Source organism: Tursiops truncatus, chromosome 19 (genome assembly GCF_011762595.2).
Source record: "Tursiops truncatus isolate mTurTru1 chromosome 19, mTurTru1.mat.Y, whole genome shotgun sequence".
In the NCBI taxonomy this organism is placed as follows: Eukaryota; Metazoa; Chordata; class Mammalia; order Artiodactyla; family Delphinidae; genus Tursiops; species Tursiops truncatus.
The window spans coordinates 16,908,718-16,935,729 of record NC_047052.1 but is presented as its reverse complement, the minus strand read 5'-3'; the positions used below and the strand labels follow the sequence as shown (position 1 = coordinate 16,935,729).

The 27,012-nt window shown below is 44.9% G+C and overlaps 1 protein-coding gene across 3 annotated transcripts in view; it reads left to right on the top strand.

The window, feature by feature from the left end:
• WWP2 (WW domain containing E3 ubiquitin protein ligase 2) overlaps positions 1-27,012 on the top strand; it is a 144,124-nt gene that overhangs the window by 104,737 nt on the left and 12,375 nt on the right. For 2 of the 3 annotated variants that reach the window (XM_019935591.3, XM_019935592.3), the window contains exons 9-11: positions 5,470-5,559; positions 17,992-18,166; positions 24,361-24,415. In XM_019935591.3, the coding sequence (XP_019791150.1) occupies positions 5,470-5,559; positions 17,992-18,166; positions 24,361-24,415 (320 nt within the window). Of the gene's footprint in view, positions 1-5,469; positions 5,564-17,991; positions 18,167-24,360; positions 24,416-27,012 lie in introns of those variants that run through there. The other variant, XM_073796860.1, reaches the window with a different exon arrangement.

Genomic DNA, 27,012 nt, shown 5'->3' with positions numbered 1-27,012 from the left:
TAACGGCAAGTAACTGAGAATTGATTTCCTGAAGACCTTTTAGGAAACCTTTCACAAGAAAATGTGGTTCAGGGAATTCCCTGGCGGTCCAGTGGTTAGGACTCCGTCCTTTCACTGCTGAGGGCCCTGGTTGGGGTCCCATAAGCTGCGTGGTGCACCCAAAAAAAAAAAAAGTGTGGTCACTGTTAGTGACCAGACAATTTCCTTTCAGATAACATAAGAGAGAAATGATTGGATGCCATCCTAATAATGGAATTGAGATTTTCATCCTTTACCTTTTTAACGATGATAGTGGGGGGGATGGGGGCATGGGCATGGAAGATATACAACTTGTTAACAAACGCAAGTTCATGCGCCCAATGGACAGTGAGGCCAAACAATACCGAAACATTGGAGTTTGGAGCAGAGAAAGGTTTATTGCAGGGCCATGCAAGGAGATGGGTGGCTTGTGCCCAGCAAACCCTGAACTCCTCGAAGGGTTTCAGCAAAGCACTTTTAAAGGCAAGGTGAGGGAGGGGCATGGTTAGTTGTCTCAGACTTCTTGGTGTTGGAATCCTTTGTTCATGCAGCTAGGTCAAGTCACAGTGCTCCTGTAGGTCAAGTCTCAATGTTCCTGTAAACCTCCAACAAGACAAATGTTACTCTCTGTTCTGCAACTTTTTTTTATCTCTAAATGAATGGACTCTTAAAGGTCAGAGTCTTGAGAATGGGCTATCCTGTATATTTCAGGCTATAGGCAACATTCTTTTACAAAAGGTGTGGAGCCAGCATGACTAAGCACAGGCAACAGAGCACTAAGGTTAAAGTAAAAGAAACTGATCTAATATGGAGTCAGATTTGCTCTTCCCTATTACAAACTGAATAAAGGACAGTTAAAATCCATAGGAGCAAAGGGAATTTAGGTTGAAAAAAAAGTACAGAGATTAATTGAAATTGGAGACTATTTTTTAAGTACTTTCAAAATAGAAAGACCCTGTGTAGTCCATGTTCCAACTAAAGGCTATACATCGAAAGCCAAGGAGCAATGTGTTGGGAAGGGACGTGAATCAAGCTTGGCGCTTTGAACACTGTTTCTGAGAACATCAAAGAAAGCTATTCAGTGGGAGAGGATATGACCCACGTGACCAGGTTGCAGTATCGAGACCCATGGGTAGTTTGATTGAAAAGCCTTTTAATCTCAGCATGAAGAAGATGCTTATAAGGTTCAGAAACCTAACCCCTGCCAGGGATGTGCCGATGAAAGGTCACTTCCAGTATCACTTTCTTGGCATGGGGAGACCAAACCAAGACAGTCGGAAGGCTCAGTCTATATGGGTCAGCAGTTACAGCGGAGAAATGAGAATCCGGGGGCTCGTTTGATTGACGATAGAATCAACCGACTCTGCTACACAAATGGAGGGGAGGGATTTGTATGAATTCTGAGGAGCCATGCAGGTAGGGAGGAGTTGAGAGTTCTCTAAGGAAAGCAGTTAGGCCAGGTCACGGATCAGGGAGGACCCACATGGACATTGAATCCGAGCAGGAGTCCAATTTTAAAAGGAAGAATGTAGATATCAAAAGAAAGGTAATGGAAGAAAGGTCTTGTTCATTTTGGTAACTATTTTTCTAGCTAAGCCAATTGAGAGGGTTCATAGAAGGACACTGAGATTCGCTGGACAATAACAGTGCCCAAAAGACAGCCTTTCATTTCTAGGATCAACTGGGATCAAAGACAGGATAGACGGGTCTTGTGAAGGCTTGGGAGGAGCCGTCATAACTCTTGAATATAAGCAAAGAGGACTTCACACCGATTTCCTTTCTGGCAGTGCAGGAAGACCACTGTGTCAATTCAAGGCATTTAATTCATGGAATTTTAAGAATTATTCCATCTTCAAATGAAACTATTAGCCAACGTATAATAAAACCAAAGTTTTCTCCTTGCCTCAAATGAAATAGAAAAGAAGCCAGAAGTCGAGACCACTTATAAGATGAAAGTTGTAACAAAAGAATTGTTGGAATAAAGAAAAAATGTGTTTTAGCACCTTTTCTCTCCAACTGCAACAACACATATTTTGTCTTCATTCAAGGGGCAGCCCCACCCACCAATTATGGTCAGTTTTCCAATTAGTGACTGCAAAATGAGCAAAGTTGTTTTATTGGTGCTTTTGTGCCACAAAATTGCCAAGGACAGGAAGGATAGAGCTAATTTCTTAGGAAATGCTGAGGAATTCTCAGCTCCTTAAGTCTTTATTAGGAGCAAATGTTATGAAAGAGTGGCTTGCTACCCTTGCCCGAGGAGCTCCCATATTTCACTACTTACCCTTAAGCCAAGTATCTTTCTCAAGGCTTTCCTTATTTCCAAATTCAGATGAATAAAGAGGGTATCGGATTTGCTGCTTGATTACCCAGCAGACAGGAGGAATTTAGAGAGCTGGTGTGAAATCACAGTATGTTAGCCTTTTTGCTGAAGGGTCCCCACCAGATCCCTACCAGTCTTTTGAGCTGGCAATATCTGTTTACTCTTTTGTCTTTAATTCAGAAGGGCATCGAGAGGGAGAAGAGCTTTAACTTTACCCTGTGTTTATTTTCACCTGGTCAGTTTTGTCAGAAGATTCTGCCCTTTCAATAAAATACTGACTGAAGTGCAAGAATCTTCCTTTTGCAGTGGGAGGAACCCAGGGCACCTGGGCCAAGTCACCAGTATCTGCTTCAACCAGAACCTTGAGCGGGAATACCCAGGAGAGAAAATGTTCTCGAGCCCATTTTAATGGTGTTTATAGCACTCCGGTCCTCAACACAGTAGTTGATCCCTTTTGGAAGGAGGGAGTCTGGAACTACCAGACCTCACTGCTCCCAGGCTAAGCCTCCCAGTGGTGCAAAATGTGCAGCCTCTTCCCATAGATTGTATCTGAGCAGAGGGTTGTGATTAAAATGGAGCCTAGAAATTAACTAGGTGGACTTACTGTAATTTCTCCCCAGTCGTCTTGATCCTATAGGTCCCCCTACCCAGACTCCTGTGCTAGGGAAAGCTGTTCACGTTGAGGTGGGCTTTGGAAAGGCACCTGGCACCTTGTCTGCTGGGTTGTGGGTTCCTTATAAGTTCCAGTTGCCCTTCCTTTTCCTCCTTTCTTCCTTTCAGAGTGACATGGTAAAACTCATGGGCTAGAGAGTCAGAGCTGAGTTTGTTTGTTTGTTTAGATTTTTCTGATGTGGACCATTAAAGAAAAATAACTTTAAAAATATTTATTTATTTGGCTGCGCCGGGTCTTAGTTGCAGCATGTGGGCTCTTTAGTTGAGGCATGTGAACTCTTAGTTGTGGCATGTGGGACCTAGTTCCCTGACCAGGAATCGAACCTGGCCCCCTGCATTGGGAGCATGGAGTCTCAGCCACTGGACCACGAGGGAAGTCCCAATGTGGACCATTTTTAAAGTCTTTATTGAATTTTGTTACAATATTGCTTCTGTTTTATGTTTTGGTTTTTTGGCCACGAGGCACGTGGGATCTTAGTTCCCCAAGCAGGGATCGAACCTGCACCCCCTGCATTGGAAGGTGAAGTCTTAACCACTGGACCACAAGGGAAGTCCCAGAGAGCTGAGTTTAAATGCCATGTAAGAGTTACTTAGCCTCTCTGAGCCTCAGTTCCCTCGATGGTGATGGCATGTGCCACTGTAAAGGATGAAGGCAGGACTGAATCAAGTAAAGATGAGCCTGCAGCTCATTGTGGACATTCAGTGGGTGATGGTTACCCCCTTCCCATCTTTGCCTTAGAAACCTTGCGTATACCTGTATCTGAATTAACCTCAGAGGGGCTTATCAATGCAGTCCACTGATCAGACGTGAGAAATGGTATCGAATAAAGCTTATGTCTATTTGAGTAGACACACCAGGCTTAGTAACAGAAGTTAGGACATTTATTTCAGTGTACAGTCAACTCTGCTATAACATATGTGTTCCTAGAAACCACCACGCTATGCCAAATCATGCAGTTAAAAACCACAGGGCTTACGGGGAAAAATGGATTAGGGGTGTAACAGTCAAAAATTTGTCAGTGACACAAATAGGAACCTAATAACGATGGTAGCATGGTTTTACACATGTTAAATGGCTGAGATCATAACACTACAATACATATGGCACATTTCCATGAGAAGACCTGAAGTTTGCTTGTGGAAGCAGGTGTTGGAAAGGTTGGAGCTTGTGAGTGTTGTCATGAAGTGGTACAAAGAGGGTTTTCTGAAATCAGATGGGAGATGTAACACCAGATGTGGGTGAGTATGGTGTGTAACATGCAGTAAAGTGAGGTAGCCGGCAGATGAGTATGGGTTTTGTGTATTTCTACACGACTGGGTTTAGCTGGGGGAAGTCTTCTGTGTTCAACTAGTGTGTTTTGAAGGCCAATTCATGCAAAGCAAACCCAAAATTCATAGTACGTTCCCTTATGTATCAATCACATTGGCATACATTTGTGTTTTTAAAACAAGCATTTCCGTAGGACTGTACTAGCTTCCTGGCAGAGGTCACCTTCCCCTAGGCAGTACCCAAAAGTAGAAGTAAATAAAATCAATGTAAAACATAAAGGCTAACGGGACCATTAACATCCTTCATAAAATGGTAATCATTTTATAAACATAAATCTTTGCATCCCATATATGTAGGTTACTGTATTCTAGGGAAGTGGAGTTATTGTCAGATTGCATTGAATGTGGGAATAACACGAGTGTGGGGACGGGTGGTCCTTGGCTGTATTTTGTAGTGATTTTGTCTTTGTCTTAACTCTTTGGATCATCTGCTACCTTGTTGTTCTGCCCTTAGCACAGATGAGCCACCCTCAGCACCCTGATCTCATAGTAACCCACACACAGACTGAGGGGTAGAGCAGCCAATAAATAGCAGTATGCTATGTTTCTTGATTCATCCAGATCTCTTTTAAAGATCCTCTGTAAATGAATCCTGTATTTTAAAAAGAAATGTGATCATGAATATATATGATTCTAGGAGAACAGGGATAGTCATATAATTTGTGACTTTAGAAGGTAGTAGGCTACAAGCACTGGAGGGTCCACAGATGAGCTTTAGGAGAGGTCCAGGAATCCCAGAAATTGCACACACATTTTTGTTGGTGAGTGCATTTTGGAAGCTTTCATCCATTCCTAAAGGGCTCTTTGATCCCAAAATGACCAAGAGACCGTGATTCACAAAAATCCATGGCAATGTAGATTCATATGGGTTGTTTAGGGAATTTAGCGTGATCTATGGGTTATCTAGTACTTTGAATCCATAAAGGGAAACTGTTATAGTTTTTTCAAGAAGCAGACGTGGGTGCCACCATCAGTGACAACGTGGAGCTTGTCTGACCAGCGGGTTGGTCTTGCATGTCGACTTTGATGTTACCTCTCACATTAGCCTAATAGTAGTGAATGACTCCTTTGAGCAAGGGCATATGCCTTTCACCGGTGTGTCTCATGCCTCCCTTGACTTTATTTTGCAGATGGGAGCAGCGAGAGCTCCCCAACGGGCGTGTCTATTATGTTGACCACAATACCAAGACCACCACCTGGGAGCGGCCTCTTCCTCCAGGGTAAGGCTTGAACCAGTAAGACCCGAGGCTCTAGAACTGGCACCAAGAGTCCCCATCAGCTTCTCCAGCACTCACTGCCATGGCCATCTCTTTATTTTCCCCCACTCTCCTCCTTTCTCTCTTTATTTTCCCCTCCTCCGACAGTCATCCCCTTCTGCATTCTCTGCTCTCTCTTTCTACTTTCCCTTCTTCCTACATGTGTTGTATTGGCCATGGGCTTTCTTAAGTGGTATTCAGAACCCCCATGGATATTGGGTTCTGGAGGAAGGAGGGTTGGGGAGACCTCCGGGGCCCTTGGTGTCTCACTGGCCTCAGTCATTTCACCTACAGAAATATCCTGTAGGGCCCGATTTTCAGTTTCTTTCTGCAGAGGTAGCAAAGTCCAGGGACATTTATCCTGGGTTCCTTGATTGCCTTTCCTACTCACTTACTTTAATTCTGCTCTCATTTCCTAGGACAGACTAGGAACATTTAGAGCATCTCTGGGGGAAAAAAGAGCACAAGGAAGCCAAGATAGAGAGGGTGTTGATGCATTTCATAGCGCCCTGTGTCCAACCAGCCCCTGGAGACAGTGTGCTTCTCGTTCAGCGGGCTTTGCGAGAACGCAGCTAAGTTCTCCAAAACCAGAGGATGAGTGAGGCTTCCAAGTGAGGGAAGAGTGTCCAAGTTCAAGGAGAAGGGGTTTGGTTCCCTGTCTGCCAGGGACAGAAAGTTCTTTCCACATGCGTCTCCCAGTCCTGAGAGCTTTCGAAAGGGAATGCATTCTGCTCTCAGGAAAGAATCACCTCCCAGTAAAGCAGCCATGAAGGGCTCCTACATAGAACGTGAATGCTGACTTGCCCCTCCGAAGCTTGTGGAGGGAGAGGATGTCAGAGGTGGGCGTATCGGGAGAACCCCCGTGCTCTGTTTTGTTCACCTGTCAGGCGTGTGCCGGGCAAATATCACCTCACTTTCCAGTCCTACAAGTTTCCACGGATGGGCTGCTTTTAGTTTCAGTTTTCCAGTAGAATGCTTTTGTGTTTTCCTTTTCTTCCTTACCGTTCTGGAAATCACACTCATAATCCGCCTCCTTAGTTCTCACTCTGTTTCTCCTTTTACTTTAAGTCCAGGGAACTTACCAAAGATAAACATCAACTTCTTAGAAAAAAATTAAAACATTTTATTATGGAAATTATAGAAATTTTCATATTGAATTTTTCAAATATGTGGGACAAAGAATGCCCACACACTCAACACCTAGGTTCAATAATTATCAACTCATGGCCACTCTTGTTTCATCTATACCAGCGGTTGGCAAACTGTGGGCCTGTGGACAAAATCCAGCCTGCCACCTGTTTTGTAAATAAAGTTTTATTGGAACACAGCCCCTCTCATTTGTTTACTTATTGTCTATGGCTGCTTTTGTGCTCATTGGCCGAGTTGAGTAATTGTGATACAGACTGTAAAGCCTGCAAAGACTGAAATATTTACTTTTCGGCTCTTGGTAGAAAACATTTGCCACCTCCTGCTGTGTAATCCTCACTCACCCCTCCCCCACCCCTGTTCTAGATCATTTTGAAGCAGATCCCAGACATCGTATCATTTTATCCAAATTTCAGTACATATTTCTAAAAAGTGTTCTCTTATTAAAAGTGAAAACACTATATTATTAACAGTATTTACCTACCACTATCAAACCCAGTGAGTAGTCAGATTTCTCCAGTTGTCTCACAAATTAATCATCAACTTTTAACAGGACACATTGCACACTTGTACTTTGTGAATTTATAGCATGTATATATTTTTTTGTCTGTCTTTTTTGTTTTGAACTTTTGAATTTATTTTATATATTTTTTATACAGCAGGTTCTTATTATCCATTTTATACATATTAGTGTATATATGTCAGTCCCAATCTCCCAATTCATCACACCACCACCACCACCACCACCACCACCACCACCACCACCACCACCACCACCACCACCACTTTCCCCCCTTGGTGTCCATACATTTGTTCTCTACATCTGTGCCTCTATTTCTGCCCTGCAAACTGGTTCATCTGTACCATTTTTCTAGGTTCCACATATATACATTAATATGCGATATTTGTTTTTCTCTTTCTGACTTACTTCACTCTGTATGACAGTCTCTAGATCCGTCCACATCGCTACAAATGACCCAATTTCGTTCCTTTTTATGGCTGAGTAATATTCTATTGTATATATGTACCACATCTTCTTGATCCTTTCGTCTGTCGATGGGCATTTAGGTTGCTTCCATGACCTGGCTATTGTAAATAGTGCTGCAATGAACATTGGGATGCATGAGTCTTTTTGAATTATGGTTTTCTCTGGGTATATGCCCAGGAGTGGGATTGCAGGCTCATATGGTAATTCTGTTTTTCGTTTTTTAAGGAACCTCCATACTGTTCTCCATAGTGGCTGTATCAATTTACATTCCCACCAACAGTGCAAGAGGGTTCCCTTTTCTCCACAACCTCTCCAGCATTTGTTGTTTGTAGATTTTCTGATGATGCCCATTCTAACTGGTGTGAGGTGATACCTCATTGTAGTTTTAATTTGCATTTCTCTAATGATTAGTGATGTTGAGCATCTTTTCCTGTGCTCATGGGCATCTGTATGTCTTCTTTAGAGAAATGTCTGTTTAGGTCTTCTGTGCATTTTTTGATTGGGTTGTTTGTTTTTTTAATATTGAGCTGCACGAGCTGTTTATATATTTTGGAGATTAATCCTTTGTCCATTGATTCACTTGCAAATATTTTCTCCCATTCTGAGGGTTGTCTTTTCATCTTGTTTGTAGTTTCCTTTGCTTTGAAAAAGCTTTTAAATTTCACTAGGTCCCATTTGTTAATTTTTTATTTTTATTTCCACTACTCTAGGAGGTGGATCAAAAAAAATCTTGCTGTGATTTATGTCAAAGGGTGTTTGTTCTTCCTATGTTTTCCTCTAAGAGTTTTATAGTGTCTGGTCTTACATTTAAGTCTCTAATCCATTTTTAGTTTATTTTTGTGTATGGTGTTAGGGCATGTTCTAATTTCATTCGTTTACGTGTAGCTCTCCAGTTTTCCCAGCACCACTTATTGAAGAGACTGTCTTTTCTCCATTGTATATCCTTGCCTCCTTTGTCATAGATTAGTTGACCATAGGTGCATGGGTTTATCTCTGGGTTTTCTGTCCTATTCCATTGATCTGTATTTCTGTTTTTGTGCCAGTACCATGTTGTCTTGATTACTGTAGCTTTGTAGTATAGTCTGAAGTCAGGGCATCTGGTTCCTCCAGCTCCGTTTTTTTCCCTCAAGACTGCTTTGGCAATTCGGGGTCTTTTGTGTCTCCATACAAATTTTAAGATTTTTTGTTCTAGTTCTGTAAAAATAGCCACTGGTAATTTGATAGGGATTGCATTGAATCTGTAGATTGCTTTGGGTAGTATAGTCATTTTCACAATATTGATTTTTCCAATCCAAATCCATCTGCAAACAGTGACAATTTTACCTCTTCTTTTCCAATTTGTATTCCTTTTATTTCTTTTTCTTCTCTGACTGCCATGGCTAGGACTTCCAAAACTATGTTGAATAATAGTGGCGAGAGTGGACATCCTTGTCTTGTCCCTGATCTTAGAGGAAATGCTTTCAGTTTTTCACCATTGGGAATGATGTTTGCTGTGGGTTTGTCGTATATGGCCTTTATTATGTTGAGGTAGTTTCCCTCTATGCCCACTTTCTGGAGAATTTTTATCATAAATGGGTGTTGAATTTTGTCAGAAGCTTTTTCTGCATCTATTGAGATGATCATATGGTTTTTCTGCTTCAATTTGTTAATATGGTGTATCACATTGATTGACTTGTGTATATCGAAGAATCCTTGCATCTGTGGGATAAATCCCACTTGATCATGGTGTATGATCCTTTTAATGTGCTGTTGGAATCTGTTTGCTAGTATTTTGTTGAGGACTTTTGCATCTATATTCACCAGTGATATTGGCCTGTAATTTTCTTTTTTTGTAATACCTTTGTCTGGTTTTGGTATCAGGGTGATGATGGCCTCATATAATGAGTTTGGGATTGTTCCTTCTTCTGCAATATTTTGAGAAGGATGGGTGTTAGCTCTTCTCTAAATGTTTGGTAGAATTCACCTGTGAAGCCATCTGGTCCTGGACTTTTGTTTGTTGGAAGATTTTTAATTACGGTTTCAATTTCATTACTTGTGATTGGTCTGTTCATGTTTTCTATTTCTTCCTGGTTCAGTCTTGGAAGCTTATACTTTTCTAAGAATTTGTCCATTTCTCCAGGTTGTCCATTTTATTGGCATAGAGTTGCTTGTAGTAGTCTCTTAGGATGCTTTGTATTTCTGCGGTGTCTGTTGTAACTTCTCCTTTTTCATTTCTAATTTTATTGATTTGATTCCTCTCCCTCTTTTTCTTGATAAGTCTGGCTAAAGGTTTATCAATTTTGTTTATCTTCTCAAAGAACCAGCTTTTAGTTTTATTGATCTTTGCTATTGTTTTCTTTGTTTCTTTTTCACTTATTTCTGCTCTGATCTTTATGATTTCTTTCCTTCTACTAACTTTGGGTTTTGTTTGTTCTTCTTTCTCTAGTTCCTTTAGGTGTAAGGTTAGATTGTTTGAGATTTTTCTTGTTTCTTGACGTAGGCTCGTATTGCTATAAACTTCCCTCTTAGAACTGCTTTTGCTGCATCCCATAGGTTTTGGATCATTGTGTTTTTGTTGTAATTTGTCTCTAGGTATTTTTGATTTCCTCTTTCATTTCTTCAGTGATCTCTTGGTTATTTAGTAATGTATTGTTTAGCCTCCACGTGTTTGTGTTTTTTACGTTGTTTTCCCTGTAATTGATTTCTAATCTCATAGCGAGCATTGTGGTCGGAAAAGATGGTTGATATGATTTCAATTTTCTTAAATTTACTGAGGCTTGATTTGTGACCCAAGATGTGATGTCTCCTGGAGAATGTTCTGTGTGCACTTGAGAAGAAAGTGTAATCTGTTTTTGGATGGAATGTCCTATAAATATCAATTAAATCTATCTGGTCTATTGTGTCATTTAAAGCTTGTGTTTCCTTATTAATTTCTGTCTGGATGATCTCTCCATTGGTGTAAGTGAGGTGTTAAAATCCCCCACTATTATTGTGTTGCTGTCAATTTCCTCTTTTATAGCTGTTAGCAGTTGCCTTATATATTGAAGTGCTCCTATGTTGGGTGCATATATATTTATAATTGTTATATCTTCTTCTGGATTGGTCCCTTGATCATTACGTAGTGTCCTTCCTTGTCTCTTGTAACATTCTTTATTTCAAAGTCTATTTTATCTGATATGAGTATTGCTACTCCAGCTTTCTTTTGATTTCCATTCGCATGGAATATCTTTTTCCATCCCCTCACTTTCAGTCTGTATGTGTCCCTAGGTCTGAAGTGGGTCTCTTGTAGACAGCATATAGATGGGTCTTGTATTTGTATCCATTCAGCGAGCCTGTGTCTTTTGTTTGGAGCACTTAATCCATTCATGTTTAAGGTAATTATTGATATGTATGTCCCTATTACCATTTTCTTAACTGTTATGGGTTTGTTTTTGTAGGTCCTTTTCTTCTCTTGTGTTTCCCACTTAGAGAAGTTCCTTTAGCATTTGTTGTAGAGCTGGGTTGGTGGTGCTGAATTCTCTTAGCTTTTGCTTGTCTGTAAAGCTTTTTATTTCTCCATTGAATCTGAATGAGATCCTTACTGGGCAGAGTAATCTTGGCTGCAGGTTCTTCCCTTTCATCACTTTAAATGTATCGTGCCACTCCCTTCTGGATTGTAGAGTTTCTGCTGAGAGATCAGCTGTTAACCTTATGGGAGTTCCCTTGAATGTTATTTGTCATTTTTCCCTTGTTGCTTTCAGTAATTTTTCTTTGTCTTTAATTTTTGTCAGTTTGATTACTATGTGTCTTGGTGTGTTTCTCCTTGGGTTTATCCTGCCTGGGACTCCCTGCACTTCCTGGACTTGGGTGGGTATTACTTTTCCCATGTTAGGGAAGTTTTTGACTATAATCTCTTCAAATATTTTCTCGGGTCCTTTCTCTCTCTCTTCTCCTTCTGGGACCCCTATAATGTGAATGTTGGTGTGTTTAATGTTGTCCCAGAGGTTATCTTGGGCTGTCTTCATTTCTTTTCATTCCTTTTTTCTTTATTCTGTGCCATGGCAGTGAATTCCACCATTCTGTCTTCCAGGTGACTTGTCTGTTCTTCTGCCTCAGTTATTCTGCTATTGATTCCTTCTAGTATAGTTTTCATTTCAGTTATTGTATTGTTCATCTCTGTTTGTTCTTTAATTCTTCTAGGTCTTTGTTAAACATTTCTTGCATCTTCTCGATCTTTGCCTCCATTCTTTTCCCGAGGTCCTGGATCATCTTCACTATCATTATTCTGAATTCTTTTTCTGGAAGGTTGCCTATCTCCACTTCATTTAATTGTTTTTCTGGGGTTTTATCTTGTTCCTTCATCTGGTATATAGTCCTCTGCCTTTTCATTTTGTCTCTATTTCTGTGAATGTGGTTTTCCTTCCACAGCCTGCAGAATTGTAGTTCTTCTTGCTTCTGCTGTCTGCCCTCTGGTGGATGAGGCTATCTAAGAGGCTTGTGCAAGCTTCTTGATGGGCAGGACTGGTGGTGGGTAGAGCTGGGTGTTGCTCTGGTGGGCAGAGCTCAGTAAAACTTTAGTCCGCTTGTCTGCTGATGGGTGGGGCTGAGTTCCCTCCCTGTTGGTTGTTTGGCCCGAGGCGACCCAGCACTGGAGTCTACAGGCTCTTTCGTGGGGCTAATGGCGGACTCTGGGAGGGCTCACTCCAAGGAGTACTTCCCAGAACTTCTGCTGCCAGTGTCCCCCCGTCCCCACGGTGAGCCACAGCCACCCCTGGCCTCTGCAGGAGACCCTCCAACACCAGCAGGTAGGTGTGGTTCAGTCTCCTATGGGGTCACTGCTCCTTCTCCTGGGTCCTGATGCGCACACTACTTTGTGTGTGCCGTCCAAAAGTGGAGTCTCTGTTTCCCCCAGTCCTGTCGAAGTCCTGCAGTCAAATCCCGCTAGCCTTCAAAGTCTGATTCTCTAGGAATTCCTCCTGTTATCAGACCCCCAGATTGGGAAGCCTGACATGGGGCTCAGAACCTTCACTCCAGTGGGTGGACTTCTGTGGTATAATTGTTCTCCAGTCTGTGAGTCACCCACTCAGCAGTTATGGGACTTGATTTTATTGTGATTGTGCCCCTCCTACTATCTCATTGCGGCTTCTCCTTTGTCTTTGGATGTGGGGTATCTTTTTTGGTGAGTTCCAGTGTCTTTCTGTCGATGATTGTTCAGCAGTTAGTTGTGATTCCAGTGCTCTCGCAAGAGGGAGTGAGCGCACGTTCTTCTGCTCCGCCATCTTGAACCAATCTCCCTATGACACATATATTTAAAAGTGGTGGTAACTCCGTAAGTGTGCTGGTTGCTTGCCTGTTAACCTCTCTGGTCTATAAGTTATTTAGACCTTGACCTGGTGAACGTTTGAATGGAATCTAAATGAAGATATTTAATGGTATCTTCTAAGAATGGCTGAGGATTTACTCTTCTTTAAATATTGAGGTGGAATACTAGACCCAGCTTTCTTATTTTCAGGATAGTTTTAATGTTTTATTGTGAGATGGCTCAGCTCTGCACCCCCTGTAGCCTATGAGTTCTTCCTGAGTTTTAGGCCCAGACCTTAAAGCCCCTGGCACTTAGTTTTGCTATGTAATAGGGAACCCAGAGAGAACAGAATGCTCAAGCTTTCATTGCTAATTAATGGGAGAAGTTCCACCCTGGGGAAGTATTACCATGGTGAGAGCAACCTTGAAACTATAGATGGAGCCATTATATCAGCAGACCTAGACATCCAGGAGCGAGATTGAACCAAAGGATTCAGTTTATCATGGCCATCCCCTTCTGTCCCACACATGGGACACTTGTATGAAGACCAGTTGTTTTATCCAGGAGAAAAAAGTATTGGACCTGGTAGTTAAGGATGAATGCAGTAATTTGCTGTTTAGTCATTTTTAGATGGTTCTCAAACTTGAGGTGAGCAGGGAGAGTGATCACCATAGAGCATGGTATTGGGGAGGCCTCACAGGGGGCTTAGACTTGGTCTTTAGGAAAGGCTGAGGGGTGGACTTCAGTGAGAAGAGGAAGGTGATCCAGGTTGGGAGAACAGTGTGAATGTAGAAGCTGTGTTTAGGGAATGATGCATGGAGCAGTTTTGCTGGAGTGGAGGGTTTGTGTGAAACAAAGATGCTCCAAGTGTGTACAGCAAGGCCCCTGGGTTTGGTGCAGATGCCCCCTGTAACCAAACAACATGAAAGGGCTGACCTGGCCTCCAACCACTGCTCTGTTTTTGTAGATTGTGATTCTGCGTAAGATTTTACCTGCAACCAAGGGTGTGATTATGCTGCTTAGAAGTTTGAAATTCACCAGTGCAGAGGACTTCTAGTTAAACATATGGATCGAACATGTGTTTATTTCCATTCCTTCCTGAAAACCCACTAAAATAGCAATAAAGGTTATAAAAAAGTATAATGATAAAGGAATGGGAGAGGAGAAAAAGCATATGGGAGATTGTAATCAGAGTTTAGTTGCTGATGGATAAATGGCAGAGTTGCGAAAGCTGAAACCCAAGCTTCCGGTGTGGGGTTTCCACCCGGAAGGCAGCCAATTTGCACCATGGAGCCCTGGAAAGCCTCAGCGATCAGAAACATATGGGGTGTGTGTGTGAATGTGTATGTGTATGTGTAACGAGACAAAAAACTTGGAAGTTTAAAATTTGTGCAGGGAGCAGCTAGGTTTCTAGTTGTCAGCCATCGCTCCCAACCCTCTGCCATGTGTATGTGTGCACACACAGACGTGCACACACACACATGTTCACATACACGCACGTGAGTACTGCTAGCCTAAGAAGTTCCTGGGAGAGTAGTACCAGTGTGGAGAACACAGCCATAGCCGAAGGCAGAGATGAACTCAGGAAAAAAGGATTAAGTGAGGATGCTGTCTCCAGGGTAAAGACAGGAAGGTTTTTTTTGCTGGGGAAAGTGACCAGTCTAAGGGAAGAAAACTATAGATTGTGATATTTGGGGATCTTCTAGTGAAACAGCTGAGTGAATCCAGAAATCAACTTTTAGACATTTTAACACTCAGGTGTGAGGGTTGATATAAAGGTATCTTCGGACATTCAGGGTTTCAAAAAATTAACTTTGATGCATCCTTTCTCAGAAACTCCTAGACGATTTCTTCTACCAGACAAGAGGAAACAGAGAAAGAAGTCCTGAGATGCAGGACACAGGAGACTCTGTTCAGGGGCCAAGAGGAGGGTGAGGGAAGATGACTCAGGGCAGGAATGTAGAGCAGGCAGGCCTGGAGGACAGCTGTCCACGCTGGACAAAGGGTGCCTGGAGAAATGAGGCCCAGAGTTAAGTGATCCTGTGAGGCCACCAGCCCTGTCAGAATCTGGGGGTGAATTTGTGATAGGTCCTTGAAAACCAAGCAGAATAAAACACGCAGTTCTTAACTCTAGAGAAACAGAAAAAAGGTGTACAAGTAAGCAAATGTATGTATAGTATTCTACAAAGTCATAATCCAAACTCTGAATATTGAGTTAATGTTGGTTTTCTAAATTGGGAGGATGGGGGAGGAGAGAGCCTTGTGTGTGTTGGGGGGTGGAGTACAAGAACTAAATCCTCAGCTTTGCTAGTGGAAAGTCCATAAGTCATATCTAATTTGGCAGAACTCAAGAAATTATGGAGTAAGCATTTGTTTAGAAGTACGACTGTCAATAGAAGAAGCAGTCAAGAGCTGAAAGTAGTTGTTGCCTCTGGGGAGCAGAAATCAGCAGTGGGGAGAAGGAGGGCGGGAGACACTGCTTTTCATTGTATCTCCTGTAGTACTGTTTGTGTTTCAAACCATAGATACATGATTCCTTTGCTAACAAATAAAAATAAATAAAAATCACTGGTTGGGAGAATTTATGAGAAAGGTGGGAAGGTTCCAGATTATTGTGAGCCTTGCATACTGATTCAAGGTTTTGACTCGAGCCTGACATAAGGAGTCGGTCTGCTGGGGTTACCCTGATGGCGGTTTATTGGCTGGATTGGATAAGGAGATTAGTTCAGAGACAGTTGGACGTAGAAATGGAAAGTCCAGGGCAGGGAGACGAAATAAACAGAAGCCCTCGGGCTGAGTGGCTTACTGACATCTGTAGGAAAGGAAGAGTCGGGAATGATGGTGTTGTTTTATCCCTGGGAGGAGGACTGATGCAGGGAGGACGGGGAAAGGCTCAGGTTTGGGGCGAGAGGGATGGCGTTTAGTGGAATCCAAAGTGGCAGCAGGTCAGGACGGCAAGGCAGTCCAGCAAGCGGAATTCAGACGCAGTCTGTGAACAGGGACTGGGAACTACTTGAGGAGAAGCCATTTTTAGGGAGGCTTTGAGTTTGAAAGAATTGTTGAAGAGGTGGCAACAAAAGTCAGCTAGGAGGCTAACCCTGAAAGCTGAGGAAAGTATCAGACCAAAGCGCCATAGTCATGTGGATAAGATCAGAATTCAGAGATGGTATGACAAGGTAGTTAGGGAACAAAGACCCTCCAACACTTTGGAATCGTACAGTGTAATCCATTTTGGGTTCCTTTTGCATTGGGTTAACCTCGTTTTCTTCAGGGGTATCTCTCTCTTATTTTTTTAAAACTCCTTTTCTCCCCCTTCCCCTTTCAAATTTATAATGGAAAATTCAGGCATACAGCAAATTTGAGAGAATAACAATGAATCCCTTGTAACCATTGCCTGGTTCTAACAGTTAATATTTTGTTTTATCTGATCTTCCCACTTTTCAGGGGAGGGGACCAATGAATTGTAAAGCAAATCCCAGTCATCATATCCTTGGATCCATAAATACATCACATACACCTCTAACAGATGAGTGTTTTGTTTTAAACATAACCAAAATGCCATTATCCCACCCAACACAATTAACAATATTTCCTTACTTATGTCATGCGCAGTCTGTGTTGCGTTTTCCCCAGTTGTCTTAAAAATGTTTTCACGCTTGATTTGTTTGAATCAGATCCAAACTCAAAATCAACACATTGCTTTTGGCTGATCTCATAAGTCTCTCTTATTCTATAAGTTCCCCCACCCTTTCTTGTTTTCTTCTGGCTCTTTATTTGTTGAAGATCCTGGGCATCTGTCTTGTAGAATTTCTCACATTCTGGATGTGGCTGATTGTGACTCCTGGTGTTGTGTTACATGTTCCTTTATTCCTTATCTTTCCTGGTAAACTGGTCGTTAGATATGGAGGCTTAATTAGATTCAGATTCATTTTTGAAAATTGAAATATAATTTACACACAGTGAGATAAACAGATCTTAGTTATACAGTTCACTGAGCTTTGACAAATGCATACACTTATGTAACTCACACTCCATCAAAATGTAAAATATTTCTATCACCCTGCGGAGTTCCCTTTCTTACTTACTTTTGATCACTTCTTCCATGTGTATGTGGAAATCAAGTTACACCTACCAAGCACAGCTGAGGATTTTTACTCTCTGCTCTAGCCCTGCCTTGCCCATGGATATTCTAGGGCCAACTTTGGAAAGATTGCTTCCTCAACAAAAGATAATGTGGAGAGTCCTGCTGTCATTTGCACCAACTCTTCTTCTCGTGGTCATGCAACGTATTTTCACTGGCACCTTATATCAGGATAATTTCAGTTTCAAGGAACAAAAATTGGGATCCAAATTGGCTTGAATAATGAAGAGAATTCACTGCCTCATGTGACTAAAAATTCTAGATATAGATCCTGGTTTCAAGTGAACCATGATCCAGTGGCTCAACAGTATCCCCGAGACTGGCTTTTTTCCCCCATTTTTCTGCTCTGCCATCTACTGGGTCAACTTCATATTGTGTTTGGGTCCAAGATGGCAGCCAGTCCCAGGACTGCATACTTTCTCAGTCATACCCAGCAAAGAAGAGAGACTATAGTCTTCCCACCATAACTAGCAGAAGCCGTGAGATTCATCCTGATGGGCTCAGCATAGGTCACTTGCCCACTTCTGGTCCAGTCAACACTTCAACTCCAGGGTTGGGAGTACAGTCAGGTGCCCCAGAGCCACTTGGATCTCTGACATGGAAATCAGGAGCTGTTGGTAAAGAGGGATGGGTTGCTGGTGGGGGCAACCACAGATGTCTGCTAGGAGCATCTAAGCCCTAGAAGCCTCCGTGACTGGAGCCCACCTGGCTGTGCCTTCCCGGAGGAGCCAAACTCCTGTGCCAGACCCCACACCAGACCCTTCCTCACCCTCCTCCTTGCCAGCCATCCTGAGATTTCTCTAGCATTTGAGCGGAGGGGTGAGGCGGTCACTATATTCATTCTGAGCTTGATGTTTGCAGCTGGGAGAAACGCACAGACCCCCGAGGCAGGTTCTACTACGTGGACCACAACACTCGGACCACCACCTGGCAGCGCCCCACGGCCGAGTACGTGCGGAGCTATGAGCAGTGGCAGTCCCAGCGCAACCAGCTCCAGGGCGCCATGCAGCACTTCAGCCAAAGATTCCTCTACCAGGTGAGCGGCTGGGGGCCAGCCACGAGGGAGGGGAGCCTCCCAGCGGCCACGCACATTCTCCGTCGACCTGTTTGGCGAGCAGGGAAAATGGTGGCTAGAAATGTCAGTGCTCTGACACTGGAGGTTTTACTCATCACAGTGAAATTCCTCAAACTCCAGTGTTTCTAACTTAGTGACTCAATGTCCACCTTCTGTGTTTATGGACTCAGTATGTGTATCTGAAACTGAATTCCCCCATCTTTCTTCCAGGACTGGATTTCTCTTCTGGTCCCTCCATCCAAGTCCATTTACCCAGACTTGAGACCTGAAGATTGCTGTGACCTCTCCCATACCTTGCCTTTTCAAATCAAAGCAGTCACCCAAATTCTTCCCTTTCTATTGCTGCTACTGGTTTTCTTTAGATGTTTATTATCTGACAGGTTCTGAAGGATGGAGGGACCTTAAAGTTCATCTGGATTTGGGGTGGGCAAACTATGGCCTTTGGGCCAAACGGGCCCCCAGCTAGTTTTGTAAATAAAGTTTTATCGGAACACAAGCACACCCCATAGTGTGGGTATTGACTGTGGCTGCTTTCATGCTACAATGGCAGAGTTGAGTAGCCACAACAAAGACTAGGTGGCCCATAAAGCCTAAAATGTTGTGGCCCTTTACAGAAAAAGTGTATTGACCCCCGGTCTAAATCAGCCTCCTTCTATCTGATTCCTGATTTTCCTCTGTCCTTCCCACCTGAATGATTAAGGCAGCCTTGGAATTGTCTCTTTGCTGTCATTCTCTCTCCTCCAATCTGTACTGCCTGTTTCTAGCAGAGCAGTCTTCAAATATCACTGTCATTTTGTCACTTTTTTTTTTCTTTTTAACTTTTTGGCCGTGCCACGCAGCTGTGGGATCTTAGTTTCCGAACCAGGGATCAAACCTGGGTCCCCTGCAGTGGAAGCTCGGAGTCCTAACCACTGGACCACCAGGGAATTCCCCGTTTTGTCACTTTTAAAAAAAATCACTGTGGAAGATTTAAGGAATGGGGCTTTGCTCTACATTATTAATCACTGGCTCAAAGCCTTCTGTGGTCATTACCTACAGAATAACATTTAAACCTTCTAGTCCTGAAGTCAGAGTGTTGTGGTCCCAAATTAACTGTCTAATGGTCTCCCATACTGGGTCCCTTTAGGAACCTTCCTTCCTGGGTCTCTGTCTCATTAGAGCCCCTACCAGCAGCCTGGTGCTTGGTGGGGAGCCCAGCCACACAGCTTCTTTGGCAGAGAGAAGTGGTATTCCCAAGTGGGAACTCTGATTACATTTTCTCAGAGCCCCTTGAACATGAAGCTTTGTTCCCCCTGCAGTGGAACCTGCACAGGGTGTGGTATATCGGAAGCTGGAAACTTTTTGAGCTGGTCTAGGACATCACCACGTTTAACTCACATTGTTTCTATTTGAAATGAACTTTAACCCCACAACCCATTTCTAAATGCTCAGAAAACCTGTAATTCCAGTTAATAACATTCATCATCAGCTTTGCCATCATTTCCAGCTCTTTCTCTGCTCACCCAAAGCAGGAGCTACCCCATCAACCGGAAGGCATGGTGGCATTGGCCTTGGCTGGCTTGTTCCTTCTTCTGTCTGTGGGGACTGATTGCTCATCATATAGTGTTTCCTTAGTATGGATGAGCAGAAAGTCTGGTGTTTGTCACATTGAGTTGCCTCCAAGGTCAGCTATGATGCCTGGCTCCAACCCGTGCCCAGTGGTCTACCTGGTGCAGCACTGCTGGGCATCTGACCTCCCACTCCACAGCCCCCTTCATACATGCCGGGCATCCGGTTCTGGCATGTTTCAAAATTGGATGGAATCTGGTCCTTCTCTGCATTTCAGAAATTATTCCATTTGAGCTGGGCCCCAAAGACTTTCCCTGCCATTTTCTTGGCTGCAAAACTGGAAAGGTCTGGGCATCTTTGTCCTTTGACTTAGAGACAAGGACGCGTCTTAGGAGTCTCACATGGTTTTGTCTCCCTGCTTACCCGACTTCTTAAATTAAAAAAGAAAACTCCATTGAAGGACTCTTTTTTTTTCCCTACCCTCCCATGCACTGTGTAGGTTCTGTCAGTTGACCCAGATGTTTGGTGTGTGAAAGGGAAGATTCTGGAGCTCATGTCTGCTCGGTCTTTTGGAGCCTTCATTCCTCTCTCCTGCCTCTCTCATTTTAGCAACATCATTCCAGGCCTGTAGAGGTAGAACTTTGACTTGGAGTGTTCCCTAAAAGTAAAGATTCAGCGCTTAAAAGAAAATGTTCTCTCTGAGTCCTCTAACCTGGTTTTCTCAGCTTGGCTGGGGATCCAGGAGGGTTCTGGATGGAGGTGCTGGTTCCCTTTTGTTCCTGAAACAAGATCCATATTGAAAAACGTGGTAGGAATCTTTTTTGGGTCAGCTTTCAATGTCTCTCTGTTGATTCCCCTCCCCTCTGGGTTTGGTTTACCCCTCTTGTTTGCTATGGTGCCATGTCCTGGTTACAAGTAAGAAGAGTCGCTTTCATAGAGTTATTTTGGGGTTTGGCCTTGGCCCAGGGTTTGACTCGGAAGACTTAAGAGCTGATACCATACCATTGGCTTCCCCTCCCCCTCCTGCTGCTGCTGCTGGGCTGAAACCAGGCCCTTGTTCTTCTTTGCTGCCTGCAGAGAACACGAAATACAGTTCAATATGGGAAATCAAGGGAATCCCAGATGGCAGTCTCCTGCATTCCTTCCTGCCTCAATGCATACCTTTTTCGGGGGGGCCTCGCTGTTATCATCCCCTTATCTCTGACAAGTTTCCCTCTCCTGACGCCCCAGTGTGCCGTTGTTACTCGTGATCATCCTGCACATACTTGCGCTTGGCCGCTGCAGTTTCGATTTGCCCTCTGTTTTGTGGTCCTGCTGCGGTCCACCGAGCATGCCCAGCCCAGTCGTGTGCATCTTGTAATTGCGACGGGACTTTGCTTGCAGCCTACTACTGTTTCTGTGGCGACTCCTCCGCCACTCCTGCCTGATCCTCCCCTGATAATCAAAGGTGTAGCCAGTGTTGGCAAGACTGAAGCAAATCATCCTGCGGCTCCTAACGTATGGACGCCCAAGTGCTTTATCCAGAAACAGACAACTTGTTTCTTGCTCTGCAACGAGCCCCTTGGATCAAATTCTCAAGCACCTGGGTTTTGTCCTGTGCCCAGTGGGTGCATCCTTAAAAACAACAACAACAAAAAAGGAGCCTGCCTTCCACACTGTAACCTCTTTGCCCTTCCCAGAGCTTGTCTTGCCCTCGGCTGTGTTTGCTAGACATTCTTTATTTCTGAGTTTGTATCTTAAAATATTACTGGAACTAAATGCTTTTAGTCCCTAAGGGACTTGAACTCACGTGAGCCCTCTGGCTCATGGCCTGCACCCCAGTTCTTCCAGCCCAGGGACGGTTACCAGGAAAATTATTCAACAGCATTCCTTTCTCTTCTTAATAATAAAGGAAACTGTCTTGTCTCTTAGAGTCACCTGCACATCCCAGGATCTCTTCTCTGACCGCAGTCCCCTCCCCCACCATACCCCTTTCTCTGTGCTTTTCCAGCCATGCTCCAGGTAACACTTGGGATCTCTCATTTCAGGGGAAGGTGTGGCAGGAGAGAAGGGGCAGTTGGTTGGCTCACTGGAGATGTGGGGTTTTTGGGTTTTGGTTTTCTGGCCAGGATATATAACTTTGAATTTTTTGTGTCTTCTTGGCTTCTGTTCACTTCCTTTAAACATTTTTCAAGTTGTACTATATACATTAGGGAAGAAATATCCTCAAGTGCTTTGCTTTAACTGTAAGAGGTAAAATGATTATGAGCGTCAGCTTCCACTGACCCATTTCACGTGTCGCTCATGTTTATCAGTCTCTGGTCTCTCACCCTTCCTGTCCGCCTCCTCTTCTCTCCGCCTCTAGGGATGAGAATGAGAGGATACCAAAGACATTTTTCAAAAAACCACCTTCATGAAAGAGAGCCAACACTGTGTGAACATTTAATTTCTGACATTAAAAAAAAAAAAGGCAAAGATTAAGAAAGGGGCCGTTAAACATTTTTTGTTTCTAGTTCAGTGCAGGTCACGAAGCCTGTCAGAAAAAAGACCTTTTGGTATGGTTGATTTGTAGAGTCAGGCAAGAGACGACTGTAAGCCCGCTGAAGCCCTGTTGGTACCAGTTGGGAGCTAATTTCCCAGCAGAGCTGCTGAATGCTTTGCAGATCATCCACTTACTCTGGTGGGGGAGAAAAAAGGCCTGAATCAGCCAAAACAATTGCACCAAATGCTGCTGCTTTTAATTTCTTAGAATGACCTTTTCTGTAGCCCTTCCCTTTTGCGAGGACACTGGTCCAGCTCAACGTCACCCGCCGCCTCCTACTTGGCTTCATTGTCTGAAGCGCGTGCATGTTTCACAAGGTAGTTCCTTCCCTTCTGTTGCCGCGTGTTTTTTGTACCCACTGTTCTTGTTATGTATTAACTACGAAAAAGGTGGAGGAGCTTGGGTTTTATGACATGCCAACTCCCCTCACCTCGCCTCTCCTCCACACACATACCATAATAACCACCGTGAATTGGGGAAGTTTTCTTTCAGCAGCCCTCAGACAAATCGGAACAGTGGTGGGGGTCGTAAGCACACCCTCGAGGCTGAGGGCAACATGCCCTAAATCCAGGACAGCCCGGCTTCCCGCACCTTCGAGCAGTTTCACTCTGCCTGGTTAGGAGGCCCTCTGCTGGAAGGGGGCTCCGTCCCATCAAGGAACCTATGGTTTCAAGACTGAAATGTCTTTGTTGGAACTTGCTTTGGAAGAGTCACTTGTAGCTGCCACCTCAGAAAGAAAGTTTCTCTGTCCTTTCAGCGGGGGGTGGAGGGAGGGCCGTGGAAGGGGGTTCGTTGGCAGTTGAGTTCTACCAATGTTTTCTCAAGCCGAGACTGAGCTCCATTCATCCTCCTGCCCGTGTGTGTGGCTCCACCGCCCCCAGACGGGGCCCGCCAGGCAGCCCGAAGTCTGCATTGAGAACTTGACCCCCCTCATGTAACAATTAAATTTTAGTAAGTGAAATAAAAATGCTTTGGCACAAAAAAAAAAAAGGAAAAAAGGAAAAAAAAGGAGAGAGAAAAAGCAAGCCAGCGGGGAACAATACTTGTTTTATTTCAGTGTGAAGAGTCTTTGACAGCACCCCCGTTCCCCGCAGGCTATGAGAACTCTTGGGCCACTGCAGCCCTGCCCCAGGGACCCCGCAGCAGAGTGAGGCTGGGGGTGGAGGTTCTAATGTAAACAGTGACCCTGAAGGCCCGGAGTCAGCTCCCCCTTCTTTCTCCTGTCTCCCCTTCTCTCTCTCCCTCTCTGTCTCTGTCTCTCTGTCCCTGTCTCTCTCTGTCTGTCTCTCTCTGTCTCTGTCTCTGTCTGTCTCTGTCTGTCTCTGTCTCTCTCTGTCTCTGTCTCTCTCTCTGTCTTTGTCTCTCTCTCTCTCTGTCTCTCTCTCTCATCATCTCGCCCCCAGCCCCACCTCCCCAGGCAGACGCACACAGAACACTGAACAACTTCAGGTTCAGGCCGGAGGAGAAGAAAGGTGCTTTGTGAAGGGAAGCAAAACATTCCTGGGGGAGGTGAGGGGCCCGGGGCCTGAATGGCCCTCAGTCTGCCGCACACCGCTGCTCCCTCTCCCCGCGCCCAGGAGGGAGGAGGGCCCAGCCCCCAGCCAGGAAGCTCTGGGCGTGGGCAGGGTTTGTGGGAATGATTTCATTGGAAAGGCCTGCGATATTTTTTCCCCTCCCGTGTGTGGTTCTTGGAGAAAGTTGGAGGTGGTGGTGATTTCAGCCGCCTTGGCCGCCTTGAGCAGTAGCCGAGCGGCTGACGCACCGGCCGGCCGCGCTTTGCCGGGCAGCCCCGCTCCGGGCTCCCGGCCTGGCCTGGGGGCGTCCTGGCCCACCTTCCCCCCCTCGCTCCATCCTCTCCACAACCCGTCTGGGCCCTCAGCGCGCAGGGTTCTTTTTTGGTTTTTCTTCTTCTTTGAAGACTTTCGAGAGGAGCAGATGCCACCTAAGTCCCCACCGTATACTCTGCTAAGTGCTAAAATGTGGAAACCAGTCCTTGGCATTTTTATTTTTATCGATTGATTTATTTTTAAGCAGTGGCCTTTTTTTTTTTTAAACTTCTGTGTTCTGCTGTGTTTCTTGTGTTTAGTCTTCGAGTGCTCCCACTGACCATGACCCACTGGGCCCCCTCCCTCCTGGCTGGGGTAAGTACTGAATTCTCCTTCCGTGCTGATGCTTTGTTGTGCTCTGTCCTCTTTCCCTGCACATCTTCTCACTTCCCTGCCTCGGTTCCCCGTTTCTATTCTCTCCAGCACACCCTCTGGGGATACCCAGCTGGAGCAGTTGCAGGTGATGGAGCTGGAAGGTTGGGAAAGAAACTGAGTTCCCCTGCACCCCTATAGCACTCACCTGCCACAGCTGCAGGGGGGTGACCCTATGAGAGAAATCCCCCAGCAGCCTTGGGACTGTTGGGTTGTGGTGCTGACTTTCAAGGTGTCTCCTCAAGAATCCATCCTATTTGATGAAGGCATTTTGACACTGGCTGATTCCCAGATGCATTTGTTGCAGGTCCGTGGCTGTCTGCTTAGACACCTTACCAGACCTTTCTTTGCAGCTGAGATGTTGGAGGACTTCAGCCTGATTTTGACCTCAGCCGCCTTTTTATTTATGATAACGGCTGTGAAAGGGGCCAGAGGGGAACAGATAAGAGGGTTGAGTGAGGGCTGGTGATGTTATGGAAGTGTACTGTTGCTAGTTAATGATGTCGTCCTGGATTCTCCTTGTCACTGGAGAACTCCAAGTCCTTGGTGTGATTTGCCAATAATGAGTTAGAGGGATGCACAGCCATGACTTGGTGAGACGGTGTGCCTTATGGCTATTCTGGGAAGGAGTGGCCATGCACACAGGGGTCATGAGAGATGGCAGGACCCAGTGCATTCTGCAGCTCCGAGCTGGGTCGGGGTTTTGTTCAGCATGTACGACAGGAGTCCCTGGGAGCTGAAGAGGGCCGTTTTTGCAGGAATTGTTGTGGGTCAGGTTTAGTTTGTTTGTTAGGCCAGCAGAAGACAGCGAATGCTGGTTTGATGGTGTTCACAAATAGTATTAAAAAAGGCCGGGGTGTGCTCCCCAACAAAGACGAAGAAACTGACAATGATAGGAAAAGCATCACCTGGAAAAATGCAGCTTTTGAACTGGATCCTCTACATCTCTCCATACAGACACAACTACTCCCTGGTAGTAATTTACAGGGTTGCATCAACCCCTATGGCCCTGCAGGGTATCAGTTAGTCAATTACCACTGCATGCCAGGGCACTTGGAAAGGCCTCCAAGCCCTCCTAGAGGAAAAACTCAGATAGCGGGGCCTCCACACAGTTCTTGACTTTTCAGCGGGGTAATGCCTTAGGCACACAGCTGATCCACCCGGCTCCCTGAACTGATGAAAGGTCACTGTTCACTGTTGTCTCAGAGATTGACAGCAAGTCAAATGTGAGAGGGTCAAACATAGGATCCCTGGCTGGGCAGGGGAAGACTCATCCGATGAAATAAGAATCTGTAAGGCTATCTGGCAGACCCTGTGAACTAGAGCAGGGAACCCAGAATTGTTCCTGGATCTGTAGAGTCAAGTGGTTTATTTCTGTACCAGTTCTGCTAAATGGTGGCCACCAAGTAAGAGCAGCTTATAGGGTCTCAAAAACAGCTCCTAGAAGCCAGGTGTGAAATATTTGAGATGGGAATAGGAGCCATGGTCGGAGTCAGTGCTGTTTACAAATGATCAGGAGAACACACCAGACCGTAATGATACGAAACTGAGAGGAGAAGAACATCTGGCCGAGGGCCAGGGAACCTTCCTGATCAAATCCTTTGGGCTTTGTGTTAGCTTCCCCAGGGCTGTGGCAGGGTCATCTCCCCCGGGGGAGTTAAGATGGAACCGAAAGTATAGCAAAACCAAAGGAGAGTTGCATTTAGTGCAACCCTGCTGCCAAGTCTCCTGTGCTCAGTCCTGGGTCCCTTTCTGCTCCTGTAGGAGAGATCCCACATTTTCCCTGAGCACCGACCCAGGGGTCAGAGCACCTGAGGTTTAAGATCCACATCTTCTCAGCTGCTCTGACCCTGGGCATGTGACTGAATGCTCCCGAGTCCATTTCTTCCTAAATGGGGTCAAGCTAGATGTCACCTAAGGACTTTCCCAGCTCCCAGACTACGACCTTGCATGCAGCAAGGTGGTTCCAGTGGGCCATGGAAGGCCTCCACGCAGCAACAAGGGCACTTCCCGGCTGGACAGATCCACCCGCCTCGGCTTTGGCCCTTGGGAGAGGACACGCGGGAGGACCTAGTTCAAAGCAGAAGCTTCCGGGCTGGGAGCAGCTCCTTCTTCCCCTCAGAACCCTGTCGGGAAGCCGGTCTTCTGTGGGACGGTCCCACAGGCTGTTCTGAGGTGATGGTAGCTCTGTAGCAATCCCAGTCGCCTTCTTTTCTTTCTTTCAAGTCTCTTGTTTTTGAAATTTCCATCAAGTAGTGGATACCAGGTAAGTCAGACAGAGACCAGGACCATGGGTTGATACTGTGAACATTGCAGCCTGCTACTCAAGGGGAGGGGGCTGGGCTCCCTAGTTCTGCATCTATTTCAGCTTTTGGTTTCCCTGTAGCTTCTGGAACTGATGATTTTTATTTCTTTAATTTCTCCCTGTCATCGTAAAAGAGGGAGGGCCATGAGCATTGTTTGTTTTCAGGACAGAAACAGGTTTGAAAGCCCAGGAACTTTGAGCTGGGAAAGGTGACGCTCTTGGTTTCGGAGTCTTG